This window comes from Octopus sinensis, linkage group LG7 (assembly GCF_006345805.1).
Source record: "Octopus sinensis linkage group LG7, ASM634580v1, whole genome shotgun sequence".
Lineage (NCBI taxonomy): Eukaryota > Metazoa > Mollusca > Cephalopoda > Octopoda > Octopodidae > Octopus > Octopus sinensis.
In genome coordinates this window covers 78,640,390-78,661,599 of record NC_043003.1, presented here as the reverse complement: position 1 = coordinate 78,661,599, position 21,210 = coordinate 78,640,390, and the positions used below count along the sequence as shown (strand labels likewise).

Sequence of the window (21,210 nt, the reverse complement as noted above, 5' to 3'; positions counted from 1 at the left end):
GGTTTGGAGAAGCATTAGAGCATCAGACAAACATGCCTTATGATATCTCTTCCAGCTCTTTACATTCTGAGACCAAAAATTGCTGAGATCGATTTTGCGTTTCATCCTTCTCTGGTTAATAAAATCAAGTACTGGATTTTTTTTTTTTTTTTTTTGCCTTTTTCAAGCCTAGCCAGGCTCATGTACCCGGTTTCCCGGTTTCTGTGGTGTATGTGTTCCCCCCAGCTGGACGGGATGCCAGTTCATCACAGCGTTACTCAAGAAACAGGAAAAGAGAGTGAGAGAAAGTTGTGGTGAAAGAGTACAACAGGGGGTCACCACTACTCGCTGCCGGAGCCTCATGGAGCTTTTAGGTGTTTTCGCTCAATAAACACACACAACGCCCGGTCTGGGAATCGAAACTGTGATCCTCCGACCACGAGTCTGCTGCCCTAATCACTGGGCCATTGCGTCTCCACAATGGACATTCATTTAGGGGTAAAAGTATTGAATCCCTCCACCCCTAGAAATCATTGTTTATTTTTTTATTTAGATGAGAAACCAGTATAAGAGATTAACCCTACAGCATTCAACCTGGCCATATCCAGCCCATATATTCTATCTGTTTTATGTTCAAATTGGCCACATCTGGCCTCTCACATGTACCTTACAATGTCATTTTAAAAATATACAAACACACAATTGAAATCTCATGATCGAAATGCATGATTAATTCAAAACAATGTGAATAAAGAAGACGTCGCCTTACTGGCGCTTGAGCCCCATGCTAGTAGGGTGCTAAGAGCACCATCCGAGCATGATCGTTGCCAGAGCAGCTAACTGGCCTCCGTGCCAGTGACATGTAAAAGGCATCATTCAAGCATGATCGCTACCAGCATCGCCTTACTGGCGCCTGTGCCAGTGGCATGTGTAAAAAGATTCAAGTGAGGTCATTACCAGTACCGCCTGAATGGCCCCCATGCCGGTGGCACATAAAAGCACCCACTACACTCTTGGAGTGGTTGGCATTAGGAAGGGCATCCAGCTGTAGAAACTCTGCCAGATCAAGATTGAAGCCTGGTGTAGCCATCTGGTTCGCCGGCCCTCAGTCAAATCATCCAACCCATGCTAGCATGGAAAGCGGACGTTAAACAATGATGATGATGTTGATGAAGTTATCTGAATGCTCAAGGGTTTAACTATTTTTGTACTGATATATCATATTGGACTAGTGAGTTAGCATGGCCTATGGGGAGTGGGTAATGAATATTTTGGAGACAAACATCACTCTAAAGATGTTAATTCTCTGAAGATGATTCCGAATGTTTATTAAGGTGCTGGCTTACCATGTGTGTCCCAGTTTTAGAATAGGTATACTATGTTCCTGCTGTCACTACAAATGACTAAAAAGGTTAGTGACAGGAAGAGCAACCAGCTGTAAAATACTGTCTCTGAAAAAAAAAAAACCATCCAATCTATATTAGTATGGAAAAGTGAATGTAAAACACTGACGGTGATGATGATAATGATGATGTGGAGAAGGTGGAAGAGGAGGAGAAGGAGGGTGATGATGATGATGATGATTTTAGGGTACAGGTGTACTTTATAACCACTAAGTTCTGGGCTCAGTCCCATTGCTTGGCACCTTTGGAAGGTGTCTTCCATTATAACCTTGAATTGACTGTTACTTCCCAACTGTTAGATTTACTTCAACATTTAAATTTAATTTGCCAAATGGCAAATTAAATTTAAATGTTGAAATGAATCTAACGGTTTTTGTGTGTTTCTTAAATGGCTTATAAACACCTTCCATGCTACAATTGTTTCCATTCCAGCACACAATCTCAGATCAGGTCACTTGCTATGCAAGTACATCTCCGTAATTTTGATAATTCCTTTTAACCAATTAACATTTAAACTGGCCATATAGAGCCCAAACATTCCACCTATTTTATGTTTAAACCAACCGGATTTGGCTTCTCATACCTATAATACTATGACATTCTAAAGGTAAACAGTCACATCATCGAAACTTCAAGACTATGAGATAATACAGGTTTACTTCAAAACTATGAATACCGAATATTACATTTGATGGAGTTATTTGAATACTAATTTTGATTATTTATTTATAATTTTGATGATTTTAATGAAATTATTATATTTTTTATTTTACTTTTTTTCCTTTTCCTTTTTTAGATTGAAACATTACTGAAGTATGGTGCCAATATTCTCAGAGAAGTTCCCACTGGAGCCAAAAGAGTGATGTCCTCAGTAGTTGACTATGCCTATTACATGTTTAATTTGGTATCATTTATTACTTTATCACCATATGTGTTTCAACTGGGCATTCTGCCTCACACTGCCAGTCTGTTAGGTGCACTCACCCTCTATACTCCCTCAATGGAATACTACCCCAGCATGGCCTTGTGGTTTTCAAAGATCATTAGAAGCTAGTGACTTGTAGGGACACAATATTTCATTATGCAACCATAGTATACTATAAAGTACATCAAACGTTTTTTTATAAGTCAATACTATGTTCTTCTGTGTTAGCAATGTGTTTACATCACTTGTTAAAGTTAACTCTACAGATATTCATTATTTACATTATTTACATTATTTACATTCAATAGATGTTTGTCCTCATCTTGTTTGTTGTTAACACAACATTTCGGCTGATATACCCTCCAGTCTACTTCAGGTGTCTTGAGGAAATTTCGAACCTGGGTTCTCATTCCTATGGTATTTTTCGATGTTAATATTATTATTGTTATTGTTATTGTTCAGATCACTGCTTGGAATCAAACTCAGAATCTTGGGATTAGTTGCCCGCGCTCTTAACCACTACGCCATATGCCTGTAAATAATGTACATAATTCCTCATCTCTTAAATATAGAACTGTCTACAGATATTCTATAAAAATTATAGCTAAACATCTAACATTTCAGATATGAAATGCCATAACAAATATCACTGCTGGCAGAAACTGAAAGAAGCCTGTCGTATATGTGTGCGTTTGTGTGTGTGTGTGTATGTTTGTGTGTGTGTGTGTGTGTGTGTGTGTGTGTGTGTGTGTGTGTGTGTGTGTGTGTGTGTGCGTCTGTGTTTGTCTCCCCCAACATCACTTGACAACCGATGCTGGTATGTTTACGTCCCTGTAACTTAGTGGTTCGGCAAAGGAGACCGGTAGAATAAGTACTAGGCTCACAAAGAATAAGCCCTTGGGTCGATTTGCTCGACTAAAGGTGGTGCTCCAGCATAGCCATAGTCAAATGATTGAAACAAATAACAGAAGATATATATATATATATATATATATTAGGTTGTCAAGTATGAAATTCGTTGTAAGGTATATGGTAAATTTTAACAGCTGATCATTTTGCACCTTTATTATATTCTAATAATCTTTATTTTTTTTGTTAGAAAGTTGACACATCTATTTCTTTATTCTAACTCATTTTGTGCTTTATAAAGTATTTATAAATCGTTATTTGCTATTTTTGTTTAGAGATGTATAAGTCACAAATTCATACAGTTTTGAAATATGAGTTCTTCCTTTGAAGTACTGCATCATAGACAGCTCTGTATATTAATGGAGTATTTTATTCTAATGTTATTACACAGCAGACAGTATCAAATTTCATTCTGGTAACTTTGACCTCACAAATGAGCAATGTGGAAGACCAGAAACAAAGGTGGATAATGACAGACTAAATGCCACCATCGAGTCAGATCCATCTCAAAGTGTCCATGAATTATCGTTGTTATTTGGTGTTGGCAGGCAAACAATATTGACTCGCCATGTTCAAATTGGTAACGTGAAAAAGTTGGATAAGTGGGTTCCACATGAGCTCAATGAAAATCAGAAATAACAATGTTTGGAAGCCTGCATTATGCTACTTTCTCGTCACAAAAATGAATAATTTTTTAATCGAATTGTAACATGTGATGAGAAATGGATCCAATACAACAACTGTAAACATTCAGCACATTGGTTGGACTAAGACGAGCCACCAAAACACAGTCCAAAAACCAAAATTCATCAAAAGAAGCTGATGGTGTGTATTTGGTGGTCTAGCACAGGTGTGATCCATTATCATTTCATTAAACCTGACTCATCAATCACGGCCAAAGTATACTGCAGCCAACTGGACCAAATGATGCAGAAACTTACAAATAAAACAGCCTCGATTAGTCGACAGATCCACTCCTATTTTATTGCAAGACAACGCCAGTCCACACATTGCAAAAATGACATTGGTGAAACTACAGGATTTGGAGTTGGAAGTTCTCCTTCCACCACCATACTCACCTGATCTTGCCCCCTACTGACTACCACTTATTCCAGAATTTGGATAAATTTTAATAGGGAAAATATTTAATTCCGACGATGCTGTAAAACGGCAAGATTTTATTGATTGCGAAAAGTGTATTGACAATATGGGTCCTTGTATTTACAAAACATTAGCAAACTTTTTTTTCTTTTCTACAAATTTCAAACATGATGACCAAATATATATATATATATAAATGAGGATAAGATCGTTAATTTAAATTAAATGACGATCTTATCAAGTGGCCAGCATGGAAATATAATCCTTCAAAGGTAATAATTATTATTAAAATTATAACTTAGAGTATCTATGAGACATCGCCATGCTGAAAATAGCAGCCAGGATCTGACTCTAAAACCACCGTAAGTGTGAACACTTAAGGTGGTTTTAGAGTCGGATCCTGGTTGCTATTGATACCCTAAGTTATAATATAATATATATATATATATAATATATATATATATATATATATATATATATAATATATATATATATAATATATATATATATATACTAGCAGTATCGCCTGGCGTTGCTTGGGTTTGTAAGGGAAATAACTATATAAGCATTTTTAGAGAGTTACTTCCCTTATATAAACCGAACAAAAAATGTATTAAAAATGCGGAAAAATGATGGTAAATTTTTTTTAAATCGCAGACTCATCGTAGACGTGCACTAATACCCAGAAGGGCTTGATATGAATCACGACTATAAGATACTCGCTTTTGGTTAAACTGCACCGTAAAATGTGGGAGTAGTTAGGAATCTAAATCGGAGTAGACAAACACTCACACTCACAACTTCAGTTTTATATATAAAGATATATATATACATAGTATTATTAATCAGTTAATTCTTTTGTTTTCACTCAATGATATTCATCTTTCCAGGATTCCCGTATAGCTCACCTGCCATACCATGCACTGACAGTTGCTGAAAGAGTGACATACAACAACAGAAAGCAGGTGCTCACTTTTCTGGGCACCAAAATGCGAGAAGCTATTCTTTCAGTGTCAAAGCAAAGTAAATATTGAGTCATTTTTTGCCTCAGCTTTTCAGGAACAGTTTCATAAATAAGTGGAAAGTAATGTGTGTGTGTGTCTTATATATACATGTTTATCATCTACATTTATATAATTGCACTGTTCGAAGATAAGGCCCAATAAATAATGCTTTATACATACCAACATTAAATATAAAAGTTGTAAATATATTTTCTTTTATTGGAACAGATTTGGTATAACAAAATTATTATTATTATTATTATTATTATTATTATTATTATTATCATTATTATTATTATTATTATTATTATTATTATTATTATTATTATTATTATCATTATTATTATTGAGAGAGAGAGCAGTGCATGCCATCAAAGTGACACTTGGATAAAATATACAAAGCCCAGTATACCCATCATGACTACCCGTCTGATAAGGGTACACCAAGGCACATGCATTACAACTACATGTGCGCAACATGGTGATTTCATATCAAGATTAACAGTACATGACCTTGCAGCTGGGGCCCAGTTAGAATTTTCTTCAAGTCAAGTAGCCCATCCTGCTCAAAAGGTCCCTGAATAAGGGTTGTTTAAGGATGTTGAATGAAACATGAATGTTTCCTGGAGGTGAATTATCCAAACCTCAAAGAATTCCTTTCAACGCATGGCTATGATGCTCCTCCACTACTTCTGCTCATGATAAGAGATGCACATATCATCAGCTAACAAGAGACATGCTCAACTAGCTAAGGTCAAACAACTGACAAGCAAATCTGTGACATTGAGGAAAATATTTATTGTAGCCCATCTTTTACATCAAGACAAAACAATGTACATGATAACCCTTCCAATCAGTTAAGATGAGAAGCCAAGAGAGCTACTGCCAGGTACTGCATTTATCATTATTACCATTATTATTGAGTGAGGGAGCAGTGCATGCCATCAAAGTGACACTGGGGTACAAATATACAAAGCCCAATATATTCATTATGACTGCCCATCTGATAAGGGTACAACAGGTATATTCATCAGAAACATATGTGTGCAACATAGCGACCTTATATCAAGATAAACAGCACATGACCTTGCAGGTAGGGCCCAGTTAGAATTTTCTTCAAGTCAAGTAGCCCATCTTGCTCAAAAGGTCCATGAATAAGGTTTATTTAAGGATGATGAAAAAAACACCTACATCTCCAGAAGTGAATTATCCAAACCCACCAAAATTTCTCTCAACACATGGCTCTGATACTCCTCCACTATTTCTGCTCATCATGAAAAATGCACATATTCTCAGCCACTAGGGACATGCTCAACTGGTTAAGGTCAAGTAACTGGCAAGCAAATCTGTGGTTTTGAGCAGAATATTTGTACATAAACTTCCAATCAGTTACAATTAGAAGCCATGAAAGCCAATGTCTGGTACTGCATCCCCTGTTTTGCATTGTCCCTATTTGTTTTATGTTCAGCCCTTGTGGCCAATAAAGAAATTATCACTATTATTATTAACATTCCTAAACAGAAACATAATAGTAATAATAATAATAATAATAATAATAATAATAATAATAATAATAATGATAATGATAATAATAAGGTAGTGCTCAAAATACTTTCTATGTAATCTCAAGTTTTAAAACAAACATAATTTTCTTATGGTTTCTTAAACATTCTCTAGAACAACACTATGTACAAAACCAAATATATGGCACCCTAGGCATAACACCAACATGAGCTTCCAACTTGTTGTCTCTTGAGGTTTCTGGGTGAGACTTGGAGCCAACTTGTACAAATGTAAAGCAAAAGTCAAACATAGAATAATAATAATAATAATAATAATATAATAATAATAATAATAATAATAATAATTATAATGATGATGATGATGGTTTCAAATTTTGAAAGGGCAGCAATTTAGAAGAAGGGGATGAGTTGATTACATAAATGTTCAACTGGTACTTATTTTATCGACCCCAAAAGGATGAACGGTAAAATCGACCTTGGCAGAATTTGAACTCAGAACGTAGCAACGGGTGAAATACCGCTAAGCATTTTCTTCCAGCAAGCTAATGATTCTGCCAGCTTACCGCCGTAATAATGATTTCTTTATTAATCACAAGAGTTTACACGAAGAAAAAAAATTATGGACAGTACAGGACAAAGCAAAGACTGTGTGTGAGTGTGTGTTGTTATGAGGGTTTTGCATTTAAACAAGACCAACAAAATTTTTAAAATCAACAATGTGTAGGGAGGAAACGTTGAAAGGCTGCTCAAGGAAAAACCCCATAAAAACCATGGATATCCAGACTTTTAGGGCTGATGTCTCTTTTCCTTTCCTTTTTTCCAATTACAGGCATATGCTCAGGGCAGGCCTATTCACTTGCAAAATTCTCGCCAGTTTCATCCACCTTTCTGCAAAATGAATAATAGTAATCCCTTTTTTCTTATAGAAGAAAGTATTATTATTATTATTATTATTATTATTATTATTATTATTATTATTATTATTACTATTATTATTATTGGTGAGCTGGTAGAATTGTTAGCACGCCAGACAAAATGCTTAGCGGTATTTTGTCTGCTGCTACAAACTCTGCCGAGGTTGACTTTGCCTTTCATCCTTTCGGAGTCAATAAAATAAGTACCAGTTGAATACTGGGGTCGATGTAATCAACTCATCCCTTCCCCCAAAATTGCTGCCCTTGTGGCAAAGTTAGAAACCATTATTATTATTATTATTATTCTATGTTTGACTTTTGCTTTATATTTGTACAAGTTGGCTCCAAGTCTCACCCAGTGACATCGAGAGACAACAAGTTGGAAGTTCACGTTGTTGTTATGCCTAGTGTGCCATATATTTGGGTTTTTTTTTGTTGTACTAGTGAATGTCTAATAAATAGATTTTTTTTTTTTAAATGTTTGTTTTAAACCTTGGGATTACATAGAAAGTATTTTGCGTAGGATATGAGCAGTTCCCATGAGTACTGTCTTTTGAATTTCTGCCATTTTGGGGTTTCCTGGTATCTGAGTTAGGTAGCAATCAGCCCCTTTCACTATCATTCCCAGGGCACCTATGACAATAGGTATTGTTTTAGTCTTCAGGTTCCACATTTTGCTGATTTCTATTTCAAGATCTTTATATTTGCTCAGCTTTTGGTAGGTCTTGACAGATACGTTTATATCGATTGGGACAGTCATATCAATGAGGAGGCATGTTCTTTGTCTGAAGTCTTTCAATATGATGTCTGGCCTATTTGCATCTATCTTTCTGTCAGTTTGTTATTATTATTATTATTATTATCATTATTATTATTATTGAGTGAAAGAGCAGTTCATGCCATCAAAGTGACACTGGGGTAAAATATACGAAGCCCAATATACCCATCATGACTACCCGTCTGATAAGGGTACACCAGGCACATGCATCACAACCATATGTGTGCGACATGGTGATCTCATATCAAGATAAACAGCACATGACCTTTCAGGTGGGGCCCAGTTAGAATTTTCTAACCCATCCCGCTCAAAAGGTCCTTGAATAAGGGTTGTTTAAGGATGTTGAAAGAACCACCCATGTTTCCAGAGGTTAATTATTCAAACCTCAAAGAATCCCTCTCAACACATGGCTATGATGCTCCCCCACTACTTCTGCTCGTGATCAGAGATGCACATATCGTCAGCCACTAAGGGACATGCTCGTCAAACAACTGACAAGCAAATCTGTGGTATTGAGCATAATATTTGCTGTAGCCCATCTTTTATACCAAGACAAAACAATGTACATGATAACACTTCCAATCAGTTAAGCCATGAGAGCCACTGCCTGGTACTGCATCAGGGCAATTATTATTATTATTATGATTATGATTATGATTATGATTATTATTATTATTATTATTATTATTGGCAAGCCAGTAGAATCGTAAGCATACTGGGTAAAATGGTTAGCAGTATCTCGTCTGCTGCTACATTCCAAGCTCAAATTCTGCTAAGGTCAACTTTGCCTTTCATCCTCTCGGGGGTGAGAGGATGGGGGGTTCGATAAATTAAGTACTAGCTGTGTACTGGGATCAATCCAGTCAACTGGCCCCCTTCCCAAACATTTCAGGCCTTGTGTCTATAGTAGAAAGGATCATCATCATCATCATCATTATTATTATTATGTTGCTGTTCAGGCAAAACTGTTAGCATACCAGGCAAAATGCTTGGCAGCATTTTTCTCTGTCTTTACATTCTGAGTTCAAATTCTGCAGAGGTCAATTTTGCCTTTCATCCTTACAAAGTAAATAAAACAAGTACCAGTTGGGTACTGGGGGTTAATGTAATCCTGAAACTGTTGGCCTTGTGCCAAAATTTGAAATCATTACCATGTTGTTTTATTTTTAATTCTAACAGGTATTATGCGAGTAGATTATCTTCCTGAAGATGCTAAAAAAAAAGGGAAGACCCTTCAGTTTGCGGATATTCGAGGAAAAGCAAAACAAGAAGAAGAAGAAGAAGAAGAAGAAGAAGTGCCAGACACCGAAGAAACTGTGGAAAGAGGCAAAAAATCAAAGTATTTATTTATTTATTTATTTAATTATAATTTACTGCTTAATAGTATATTATGTATTGGGTTGTCCGGAAATTTTGTGCTGATTTATAGTAGCTTACCTTTCGACTTATTTTAGAACATGGTTGAGTCCATAAAATAGGATTTGACTACACCTCCATGCTATCTTTTTGTGGAAGAAGATTTATGTTCCTATAACCTGTGTTAATTCTGCAACCCTTTAAAATGGAAGATAAGAAAGTTCATTTTCGGCACTTGATGCTTTGGGAACCAGGCAAAAATTGCTGCAGCTCAGCTGGGATGGGTTACCCCACCCTCCATATTCACCAGATATTGCTCCTTCGGATTTCCACTTATTCAGGTTTCTGCAAAATAGTCTTAATGGTAAAAATTTCAATTCCTTGGATGACGTAAAAAGATAACTTGATAAATTCTTTGCCATGAAACCACCTCATTTCTGAGAAGAGGGTATTTTCAAGTTAAAGGAAAGATGGATACGCATTGTGCAACAAAATTGTTCATATTTGGTTGATTAAAAATGTAATGGCAAGTATTTATTGACCTTTTTCTTTACTTTAAAACTCGGCACAAACTTTCCGGACGACCCAATATATTATAACATACATTACATTATAGTTAATATTTATTCCCACTTAAATGTGGATGTTCTGTTAGAACAAACTATACTGCAATAGATCACAAGAGAAACTCTGATATTGGCTTTTGGTGCAAGATGGACTCTTGCACCCAAAAGCCAACATGAGAGTTTCTGTCATGGAATCTACCACAGTATAGTTTGTTCTAATAGAACATTCACATTTATGGCGGTGGGGGATAAATATTACCACTTGGTATTAATACTGCCTCTGTCATAATCATCATCACCATCGTTATTGTCGTTCAACATCCACTTTCCATGCTGGTATGGGTTGGACAGTTTGACTGAGGGCTGGCAAGCCAGAAGGCTGCATCTGGCTCCAATCTGGTCTTGCAAAGTTTCTACGGCTGGATGCCCTTCCTAACACCAACCACTCTGAGAGTGTAGTGGGTGCTTTTTATGTGCCACTAGGACAAGGGCCAGTCAGGCTATACTGGTATCGACCACACTTTCAATGGTGCTTTTTACGTGTCACTGGCATGGGAGTCAGTCAAGTGGCACTGGCAACGGCCACACTCAAATAGTGCTTTGTACATACCACCAGTATGGGACCAGTCAGCTAGCACTAGCATCGACCATGCTCGAATGGTGCTTTTCATGTGCCACCGGCATGGGTGCCAGTCAGGTGGGACTGGCAATGACCACATTCAAATGGTACTTTGTACGTGTCACCAGAACGGGACCAGTCAGGCGACACTGGCATCGACCACACACGAATGGTGCTTGTTATGTGCCACCAGCACAGGTGCCAACCAGGCGGTATTGTCATCGGCCACAACAATGACTTCACTTGACTCAACAGGTAGAAAGATGAAAGCCTGGGATAAGGTAGTGAAGCATGACCTTCAAACATTGGGCTTTACTGAGGCAATGACTAGAGACCAGGATCTTTGGAGATATGCTGTGCTTGAGAAGACCCAATAAGCCAAGTGAGACCATAGCTCAAGGCCTATGCCAGTGGGTGTAAATAAACTTTGTTTGTGAAGACACTGAGGTAAGTGAAATCAAAATCAAAATTGTTGACATGGCCGATGACAGTACCACCTGATTGACACTTATGCCAGCAGAACGTTAAAAGCCCACTTATGAGTACCCCTCATTCAATGGACAATGAACTTTGCCTGCAAAGACCTATTGAGGTAAGTGTTAACAAATCAAAATCGCTGATGTGGCTGATGACAGTACCGCCTGATTGGCACTCATGCCAGTGGAACGTTAAAAGCACATTTGAGCATGATTGTTGCCAAGGTCACGGATTGGCTCCCATGCTGGTGATATGTGAAAAGCACTAGCTGAGCATGAGCATTGCCAATGTTGCTTTACTGGCATATGTGCTGGTGACACGTGAAAAACAACATTCGAGCATGATCGTTGCCAGTGCCGCCAACGGGCTTCCGTGCAGGTAGCATGTAAAAACACCTTCTGAACACGGTCGTTGCTAGTACCACCTGACTGGCCCTTGTGCCAGTGGCACATAAAAGCACCCACTACACTCTTGAAGTAGTTGGCATTAGGAAGGGCATCCAGCTGTAGAAACTTTGCCAGATCAGATTGAGCCTGTTGCAGCCTCTGGCTCACCAGTCCTCAGTCAAACCGTCTAACCCATGCGAGCATGGAAAGCTGACATTAAACAATGATGATGATGATATACATATATATACGTGAATATATGTGTGTGTGTGTGTGTGTGTACACACATATACATACCGTAAATCTTCGAGTATAGTCCGCCCTTGAGTATAATATTCTTTCATTGCTTCTCTCCCTTGCACAGAAAACGCAACAAATAGAGAACATGCTGACTGTAAATCCTCAAGTATAGTCCACCCTTGAGTATAATACGTAGGGGATTTTTAGTGGGCTGTACTTCTGAAAAACCTAAACCTTGTGTATAATATGCACCCCTTTTCTAACTTGAGTCATGCTTAATTAAGCCAGCATCACCTAGTCGAACAAACACTTCCGTGCATGCGTAATGCAATAATGGTGAAGTTCTTAACTGTTATATGGGAATGTAAATATGTTTGCAAATTGTTTTTGTTACATGTTATTCTGTGTTCTGAATACTTTCATTTTGATAAATGTTGCTTACTGCAATTTATGGGTGATTCTTTTATGACGTCATTGCTTTCAGGCTCAGCTTAAGGTAGAATCAACATTGCCGGACAGCAAATAGAGACTTGGATATTGCTTAGAAAATATTTTTCATTTTTAACCTCGTACATAGTATGCTCTAGGGATTTTGACCTTTAAATTTTGGGGAAAAAATGCCGATTATACTCGAGGATTTATGGTACATATATGTGTGTATGTTGTTGGTGTTAGGAAGAGCATCGAGCTGTAAAAACCCTGCCAAAATAGACACAGTAGTGAGGGTAGTTTTCTACCTGGTTAGCTCCTGTCAGCTATCCTACCCATGCATGCTTGGAAAATGGATGTTAAACAATGATGATGATGATGTATGTAGTTAATAAATCTTATAGCATACAACTTGTTGTTTACAAGTAAAGCTTGTTCACTGGCTCAGTATTTGTTGGATATTTGATTAATGAGAGAGATGGAAAATGTAAAGATTCTCAAATATTCCATTTTCTTTCCCTCTCCTTGATTATATATATATATATATATATATATATATACTTATATGTCTCTGAAAGTAAAAGTAGCAGTCTACAAATCTGTTGTTCTATCTACTCTTCTGTATGGTGCCGAAATGTGGACCTTGTATCGCAAGCATATCAATCAGCTTGATTCCTTCCATATGAGATGTCTGCATTCTATTTGCAATGTTAAATGGCAAGATCGTATTCGAAATAGTGAGTTACTGGAGAGGTGTGAGATCACTGGTATTGAAACATTTTTGATTAAGATACGAATGCGGTGGTCTGGTCATCTCATAAGAATGGATGACTCAAGAGTTCCAAAGCAGTTTTTTTATGGGCAATTGACAAATTCTTCCCGTCCAACAGGGCGTCCTCTTCTTCGATACAAGGACAAACTAAAAGACAATCTGAAGCATTGTGACATTGCTCTGAGCTCCTCAGAGGGTGCAGCAGGGGATCGCAGCAAGTGGAGGAAAATGTGTTTTCTAAAGACTAGAGAATTTGAAAGTAACCGTCTTCGCCATAGGGATGCCCTTCGGGCAAATTTGAAAGCAACGCATCAGCAAAATCCACCAAACAATGACTGCGTGTGCCACTGTGGGTTTAAAGCACGAAGTAAAGCTGGGTTAGCTGTCCACTCGAGAAGACATTTTGAACCAACGAATACATGCAAGTGTACCATTTGCGAGAAAGTGTGCAAGACATCTGCTGGATTGAAGGTACACATGCGGTGTCACAAGGCTTAGGAATTGTTGAAGGTTATTTACTGAACACTCATTCGTCGTCTTCAATGAGAGAATCCACCATATATATATATATATATATATATATATATATATATATATATATATATATATATACCAAAAATTAATTTACGAAGGTGTCATTAATTCTATTATTTTCCAATTTAACAATTTGACACCTTCGTAAATTAATTTTTGGTGAATTATTTTTCTCGTAAATTGTATCGAGATTATTTTACACCGGTGGCTGTTATGATTTCGGCGTGAAACGAATCAGTTGCAGCACAGACTTCGAAGCGATAGGTTGGGAGTCTCTAATCATGGTAACGCATGCTGAAGAAGCTAAGGTTTTATTTTACCAATGCAGAAATCAATCCACGTGAGTCCAAATACTTAAATGCATGTTAGTAGATTGTCTTAACCTGATTTTGCCTTCGTTTGATTTCTGTAGTTCTCATCGGTGTATTTTTGGCGATTTAATAAGAGTTTTGACTGTTATTTCAAGCAGGTTGACATACCTAGTATGTCCTTTGATTGATTTTATATATATATATATATATATACCATTACCATCATCATCATCGTTTAACATCCATCTTCTATGCCTGCATGGGTAGGACGGTTGACAGGAGCCAGCCAGGTAGAAAAACTACCCTAGACTATGTGTCTGCTTTGGCAGAGATTTTATGGCTGGATGCCCTTCCTGACACCAATCACTCCACAGAGTGGACTCAATGCTTTTTACATAGCACTAGCACAGGCAAGGTTAGTTTCGGCATGATTTTCATAGCTGGACGCCCTCCATATATATATATATATTATATATATATATAAATAAATGAAAAGAATGGAGTCGAACGAAGATTTTAACAAAATTCCTTTACTTTCGACATATGTTTCGAAGACTGCATACTCTTAATTTCGAAGGAATGAAGGTTGCATTATGCCGTCTTCTCATCAGGAAATACAAGGAACCTCGTTCGACTCCATTCTTTTCATTTATTCATTTAAAAAAACACACAAATTTCCATACACGAACACGGGGTTCGGCCCTTGGCATGTAACTTCAACCGTGTTTTACTGACGTGATTTTGCTACCCAGGTATCGATTAACCGAATTATCCATACTAGGATAATTCATTCATCTACTTAAATATATATATATATATGTATGTATGTATGTATGTATGTATATTTATATATATCTGTGCATGTGTGTGTGTTTATGTAAGTGTATGAGTGTTTCAGTGCTAATCCTTACATTCTGTGTTGATCTGAGCAACACACAGTGTCTTTTGTTGACATTTCCCAACCCACAAACCATCTGGTAGTTTGAACTGTCAAAGACAAGTTGAAGGAAAACCTCCCAACTTACTTGAAATACAAGTGTTAATGACAGCAAGTGCATCGGGCTGTAAAACAATACCTCAGCATATTACATCAATTCACTACTGGAAAGTTCACTGCGAGGAAAGCTTATGGAGAAATAATAAGTTCACTGTAAAAGAATAACTATACTACTACTACCACCACTACTACTACTACTACTACTACTACTACTACTAACTACTACTACTACTACTACTACTACTACTACTACTACTACCACTACTACCACTACTACTGCTATCATCAGCATCATCAGCATTACTTTTCAGTAGCTTATTTTTATTTTGTGCCCTCACTGCACTACTGAGTAAAGCTCAGTGGCCTTCAAAGTGCTCAGTATTTGATTTTCCATTTTTCAACGTTGCCTTGATACATTTCATCATCATCATTTAGCGTCTGCTTTCCATGCTAGCATGGGTTGGACGATTCAACTGGGGTCTGGGAAGCCAGAAGGCTGCACCAGGCCCAGTCTGATCTGGCAATGTTTCTACGGCTGGATGCCCTTCCTAACGCCAACCACTCCGTGAATGTAGTGGGTGCTTTTTACGTGCCACCAGCACAGGTGCCAGGGGAGGCTGGCAAACGGCCACGGTTGGATGTCATGCCAAATTTCAGATCATTTCCTCTACTAAATCTGTATATTCTCTGTAGCATTGTTTCTAGAACTTTCTTCATGGTGAATTGATGGAAGTGAACTCTGCGGTGTAGTTACCTATAATCATTCATCTAACCCATGCTAGAATGGACACCAGATGTAAAACAAATGAATGAATGCATATGCATATGCATGTATGTGTGTGTGTGCGTATTTAAATTGTACTATGATATACTTTAGTAAAATGTATAATTAGTGTGTTATATACTAACGATATATACCTGTATATTATATTACAGTAAAGAAAGGTAATTATTTTCTTGCTGTAAGGAAGACACAGGGGAAATTTCCATAATTTTGGACAGTGATTCTTCAAGAAAAAGCTGAGAAGGAAACAGAGCGTAATGCTTTATGATGAGAATCCACTGGTGAATGAATAAAGTGGAGAAAGAGAGGAGAATGGAATGGTGTTTCACAGTCAGGAGAGTATTTTTCAGCCAATGAATATGTATGAGACAGTTAATGTACATGTGTGTGTGTATGGGTATATCAGAGAGTGTGTTGGTGTGTGTGTGTGTGTGTGTGTGTGTGTGTGTGCGTGTGTGTGTGTATGTGTGTTTGTGTGTGTGTATGTGTGTGTGCTATTGTATCCGGAGAAATAAAATATGAGAATTTTATATTACCATATCTATCTGTTTGCTAGTCTGTGTGTCTTTATTAATCTGTCTATGCAGTAAAACAGACAGGTAGATGGACAGATGGACAGATGGTCAGATGGACGAACAGATGAACAAACAGGCAATTAGTTATTATAATGAGTCCAGATTTAGAGCTGTGAGGGCTCAGAAGATGAAAAGAGGGGAAAAAGTATAGAAGCTTAAAGATCCAGCAAAATGTCAGGAATTTAGAATACTAGCTGAAGCATTTGATGATAAGGAGGAAATAAAAGCTTACAGCATAAAGGACAATTGAAAGTTCTTTTGAGACAACTTGCTGAAGTTTACCAAGTCAATGGATGGGGCAAAGTTCATATTTAGAGTGAAGGTAACATGCTGGTAGTACTGTGGTGTAGACAGACTATATCAGCAAAGAACAGGTCTGGAAAAACAAGAGAAAGTGATGCAGCAGAAAATTATAGCAGATAGCTTAAAAAGAAGTTAGGTGACAAATATACTTGTCAAGGAGAAATCAGAATGTGAGCGATTTGTTAATGTCCCACAATATGAGGATTAGAAGAATAGGGTGTTCTAAATTGCAAGGATAACGAGGATAATAATACAGAGAAGCGTCAATTGCTTAACTTGCATGGAACTTGTGGAGGAAGAAGACCCAGAAAAACATGAGGTGATGAAAGATAATCCAGGAATGCTGAGTCCCATGGAGACGATCAAGGACCAAGATGATTGACAATATACAATGCTTTAGAAGATGCACCCAGCAATTCTAGCACATTGTGACCAAAGTGATATGTGTAGGCACACAACAGATGTTGTCTATCAGAAGTGGCTTAGGATGGACCCCTCATTTTTACCATCATCACACCCCACCCATACTATCATTTTTTTCATTATCTACCTTTACTCCTATTTTATCCCTCTCTCGCTCTCACCCTACACACTTGCAAACTTTAACTCCTCTCCTAATCTCTATCACCCATTCCTCCATTACTCTCCTATCTACTGTATTATTCTGTGGTTGTAAATAATGAAGTTAAAACCTATTACTTCTAACCATTTCCTACCGCCATTTTTATGCTCCTGGTCTCCACTCATTCCCTTCTAAGTTAGTCACAATTAACACCATTTTAACACTTTTATTCTCATATCACACTCATATTTACCAACAACCACCCAACCTTTGTTCACCATGTACTACAATGGACTTCTTTCAGTTTCCACTTACCAAATCCACTCACAAGGCTTTGATCAGCATGAGGCTATAGTAGAAGACACTTGCCCAAGGTGCCACACAATGGAACTGAACCTGGAACCATGTGGTTGAGACGCAAGCTTCTTACCATACAGCCATGCCTGTGCCTATATATATATCATATATCATATATATATATATATATATATTCCTTAGTCCTTCAGTCGTCCCTATCCTAAACTGCATATCCCTGGAACACTCCCTACTTAGGATTTTCCTCCAGATATCAAACTACAGATGTTCAATTATAAAAGAGAAACACTAATAGACAGCTATATGATGGTTGATGGTGAGGAGAAAGTAATGAGAAAGAGAGACATCTCCATGATGGTTGTCAACAAGAAGAGAGTAATGGAAGAGAGAGGGTGAGAGTAATGAGAGAGAAAGTGATCGACAGCTACATGATAATTGTTGGTAAGGAGATTGACTAGAAACAGCATGAATGGCATGCATCAGGCTCACTTGTCTGTTGATGGCTTACTCAGGTTCTGGGTACCACCTCCTTCTGAAATTAGTAATTAAAAAAAGAACCACTTAAATGGCATAATGTTTAAAGCTGATAATATTTAAAGCTATTACTTTTACTTTCAGGCAAGCAGAAGTCAAGTATTGTTACGACTGCTGCAGATCTGCGCATGTACACCTGAAATCATGCACTCGCTGCAAAGCCGTTTCCTACTGCAGTAAAAAGTGTAAATCAACAGCATGGACGGATAGGCATAAAACCGAATGCCAAGGCATAGTTGAAAACAGTAGAGTATCTCTTGTTTGTTTAAAAATTTCTAATTTTCAGTTTTTCAGTTTGTGTGAGGGATCTCGTGAACAAAGAAAGTAGTTTTGACAGGTGGTGGAGTAGCAAAATCATTTTGAGAGGTGGATGACAAAGGTGGCGAGTTGGCAGAAACATTAGTACGCTGGGCGAAATGCTTAGCGGTATTTTGTCTGCCGTTACGTTCTGAGTTCAAATTCCACCGAAGTCGACTTTGACTTTCATCCTTTCAGGGTCAATAAATTAAGTACCAGTTACGCACTGGGGTCAATGTAATCGACTTAATCCATTTGTCTGTCCTTGTTTGTCCTCTCTGTGTTTAGCCCCTTCTGGGTAGTAAAGAAATAGGTATTTCATCTGCTGCTACTTTCTGAGTTCAAATTCTGCCGAGGTTGACTTTGCCTTTTATCCTTTTGGGGTCGATAAATTAAGTACCAATTGCACACTGGGGTCGATGTAATCGACTTAATCCCTTTGTCTGGCCTTGTTCGTACCCTCTAATTTAGTCCCATGTGGGCAATAAAGAAATAGGTGGATGACAAAATATGTTGCAGTATTTAGTTATGGCACTTTACATCTTGAGTTCAAATCCCACTGAGGTCAGCTCTGCCTTTATCCTTTTGAAGTCAATAAGATATAATTCCATCAAGTACTGAGGTCAATGGTATTGATTAACCCCTCTCCTCAAAATCAATGGCCTTGTGCTTAAATCAGAAACCATTCACTGCCAGTCATTATTGTGTTAAGCTTCAATCTATTATTCATGGTTGTGTGACCCTGTAGAGATTTCTTTAATGACATAGGGTGGTTGTTGTTTAGCCCTTGGCTAATCAGTGTAGCCATCAACTGCTTACAACAACAATGGCATGGCTTACAAAGCTCTCACTTTTATGAAACATTGTAAAACTACTAACCCAGTTTTGTACTATTTACATTAAATGTCCCTGGCTGCAAATGCACTTCATCTTTGAGTCATCTGAGACTGCTCACTGAAACAGCAACCAAAACCCTTTTTTGGACATGTTCCACCACTGTTGTCACACATGTATGTCTTCTATACTACAAGGTAGCTATATTTGTGTCTTCTCTAGGCAACAGATTCTGTTCTCCTATTAAAGCTGGCCCACTTCCAATGTCAGATCTTACTGTTTTCAAAAACAAGAGGACACACACGACAATGTTGTCTTACATACATCTAAAAAGACAGAATAGTCACAAATAAAATGCTTTTAATTCTAGGTCTGCTTGGTCATATTTGAGATCAGATTAAACAATAGCAATAACAATATAAGACTTCCTATTATATATACTATAGTATATATATATATATATATATATATATATATATACTATATATACTATATATACTAAATATATATGGCGGTGAGCTGGTAGACATGTTAGCGCACCGGGCGAAGTGCTTAGTGGTATTTCGTCTGTCGTTACGTTCTGAGTTCAAATTCCGCCGAGGTCGACTTTGCCTTTCATCCTTTCAGGGTTGATTAAATAAGTAGCAGTTACGCACTGGGGTCGATATAATCAACTTAATCTGTTTGTCTGTCCTTGTTTGTCCTCTCTGTGTTTAGCCCCTTGTGGGTAGTAAAGAAATAGGTATTTCATCTGTCTTTACATTCTGAGTTCAAATTCTGCCAAAGTCAACTTTACCTTTCATCCTTTTGTGGTTAATCAACTGGCCCCTTTCCCAAAAATTTCGGGCCCTGTGCCTCGAGTAGAAAGGAATTACTTAAGTTTCCTATGTATTTGCAAGCAGGCAGAGACACTCTTTCAGCTCACCATCCTGTGACTCACTCAGCTAGACATTGAGAACAAGACAGCTGGAAAGAGAGGAGGAGGGGAAGAGAGAGGGAGCTGCACCAACACCTAGTTAGTACTCATTATAGCAGAGTAGAGTGGAGCAATCTGAAATGAATTGCCTTGTTCAAGAATCCAACATGATGCTCACTTCAGGAGTCACACATCCATAACCACCAGGCAATGTACTAAAGGGACAAAAAACTTCGGACTCACCTTAATCGCATATAATAAATATGAAAGGGCATGTTTTTGTGTAGATACTTATCCTGTGAACAACTGCATTACAATATTATTCATGAATATGTTCATATTTTCTTTGATCACCTGCAATTTGTTTTACATCTATTTTACAGGAAGAGCAAAGAAGAGAGGAGGTCAGGTAAGTTGTTTTGTATATGTATATATATATATATATATATATTTGTTATTTGTTTTGTTTTTGTTTTACTTATCTTTACTGAAATTATTACTTTGAAAACTAGACTAAGAACACACATACATACATATATACATATGCATACACACACATATATACATACATACACATGCAAACATACATACACACATACATACGTACATGCATGCATGCATAGGCACACACACACAGAGTGACCCACACACAAAAAAAAGGGAACACAGTGTAAATAACGGACAGAGTCAAGACTGTTGAAAAGGTTGCAAGACGCAATGAAAATTTTAGGGAAATAAAAATAAGAAATAAGTGGAAATTTTACCGGTGAGTGTGTTACATTATAAGGCAGAAAAAGAAAATGACTCTCCGCAGACATAATAGAACTAAGAATTTTTACCAAATTTTCCCTAGACTTTACCATAATG

General features: G+C 37.5%; 1 protein-coding gene across 1 annotated transcript in view; it reads left to right on the top strand.

Annotated features, from left to right (window-relative positions):
* The window catches only part of LOC115214444 (ankyrin repeat and MYND domain-containing protein 1-like), a 64,340-nt gene that overhangs the window by 40,320 nt on the left and 2,810 nt on the right, over positions 1-21,210 (top strand). The window contains exons 13-18 of the mRNA XM_036504857.1: positions 2,179-2,286; positions 5,208-5,340; positions 9,716-9,875; positions 16,160-16,168; positions 18,381-18,541; positions 20,727-20,752. Coding sequence (XP_036360750.1) covers positions 2,179-2,286; positions 5,208-5,340; positions 9,716-9,875; positions 16,160-16,168; positions 18,381-18,541; positions 20,727-20,752 — 597 coding nt within the window. The remainder of the gene's footprint in view (positions 1-2,178; positions 2,287-5,207; positions 5,341-9,715; positions 9,876-16,159; positions 16,169-18,380; positions 18,542-20,726; positions 20,753-21,210) is intronic.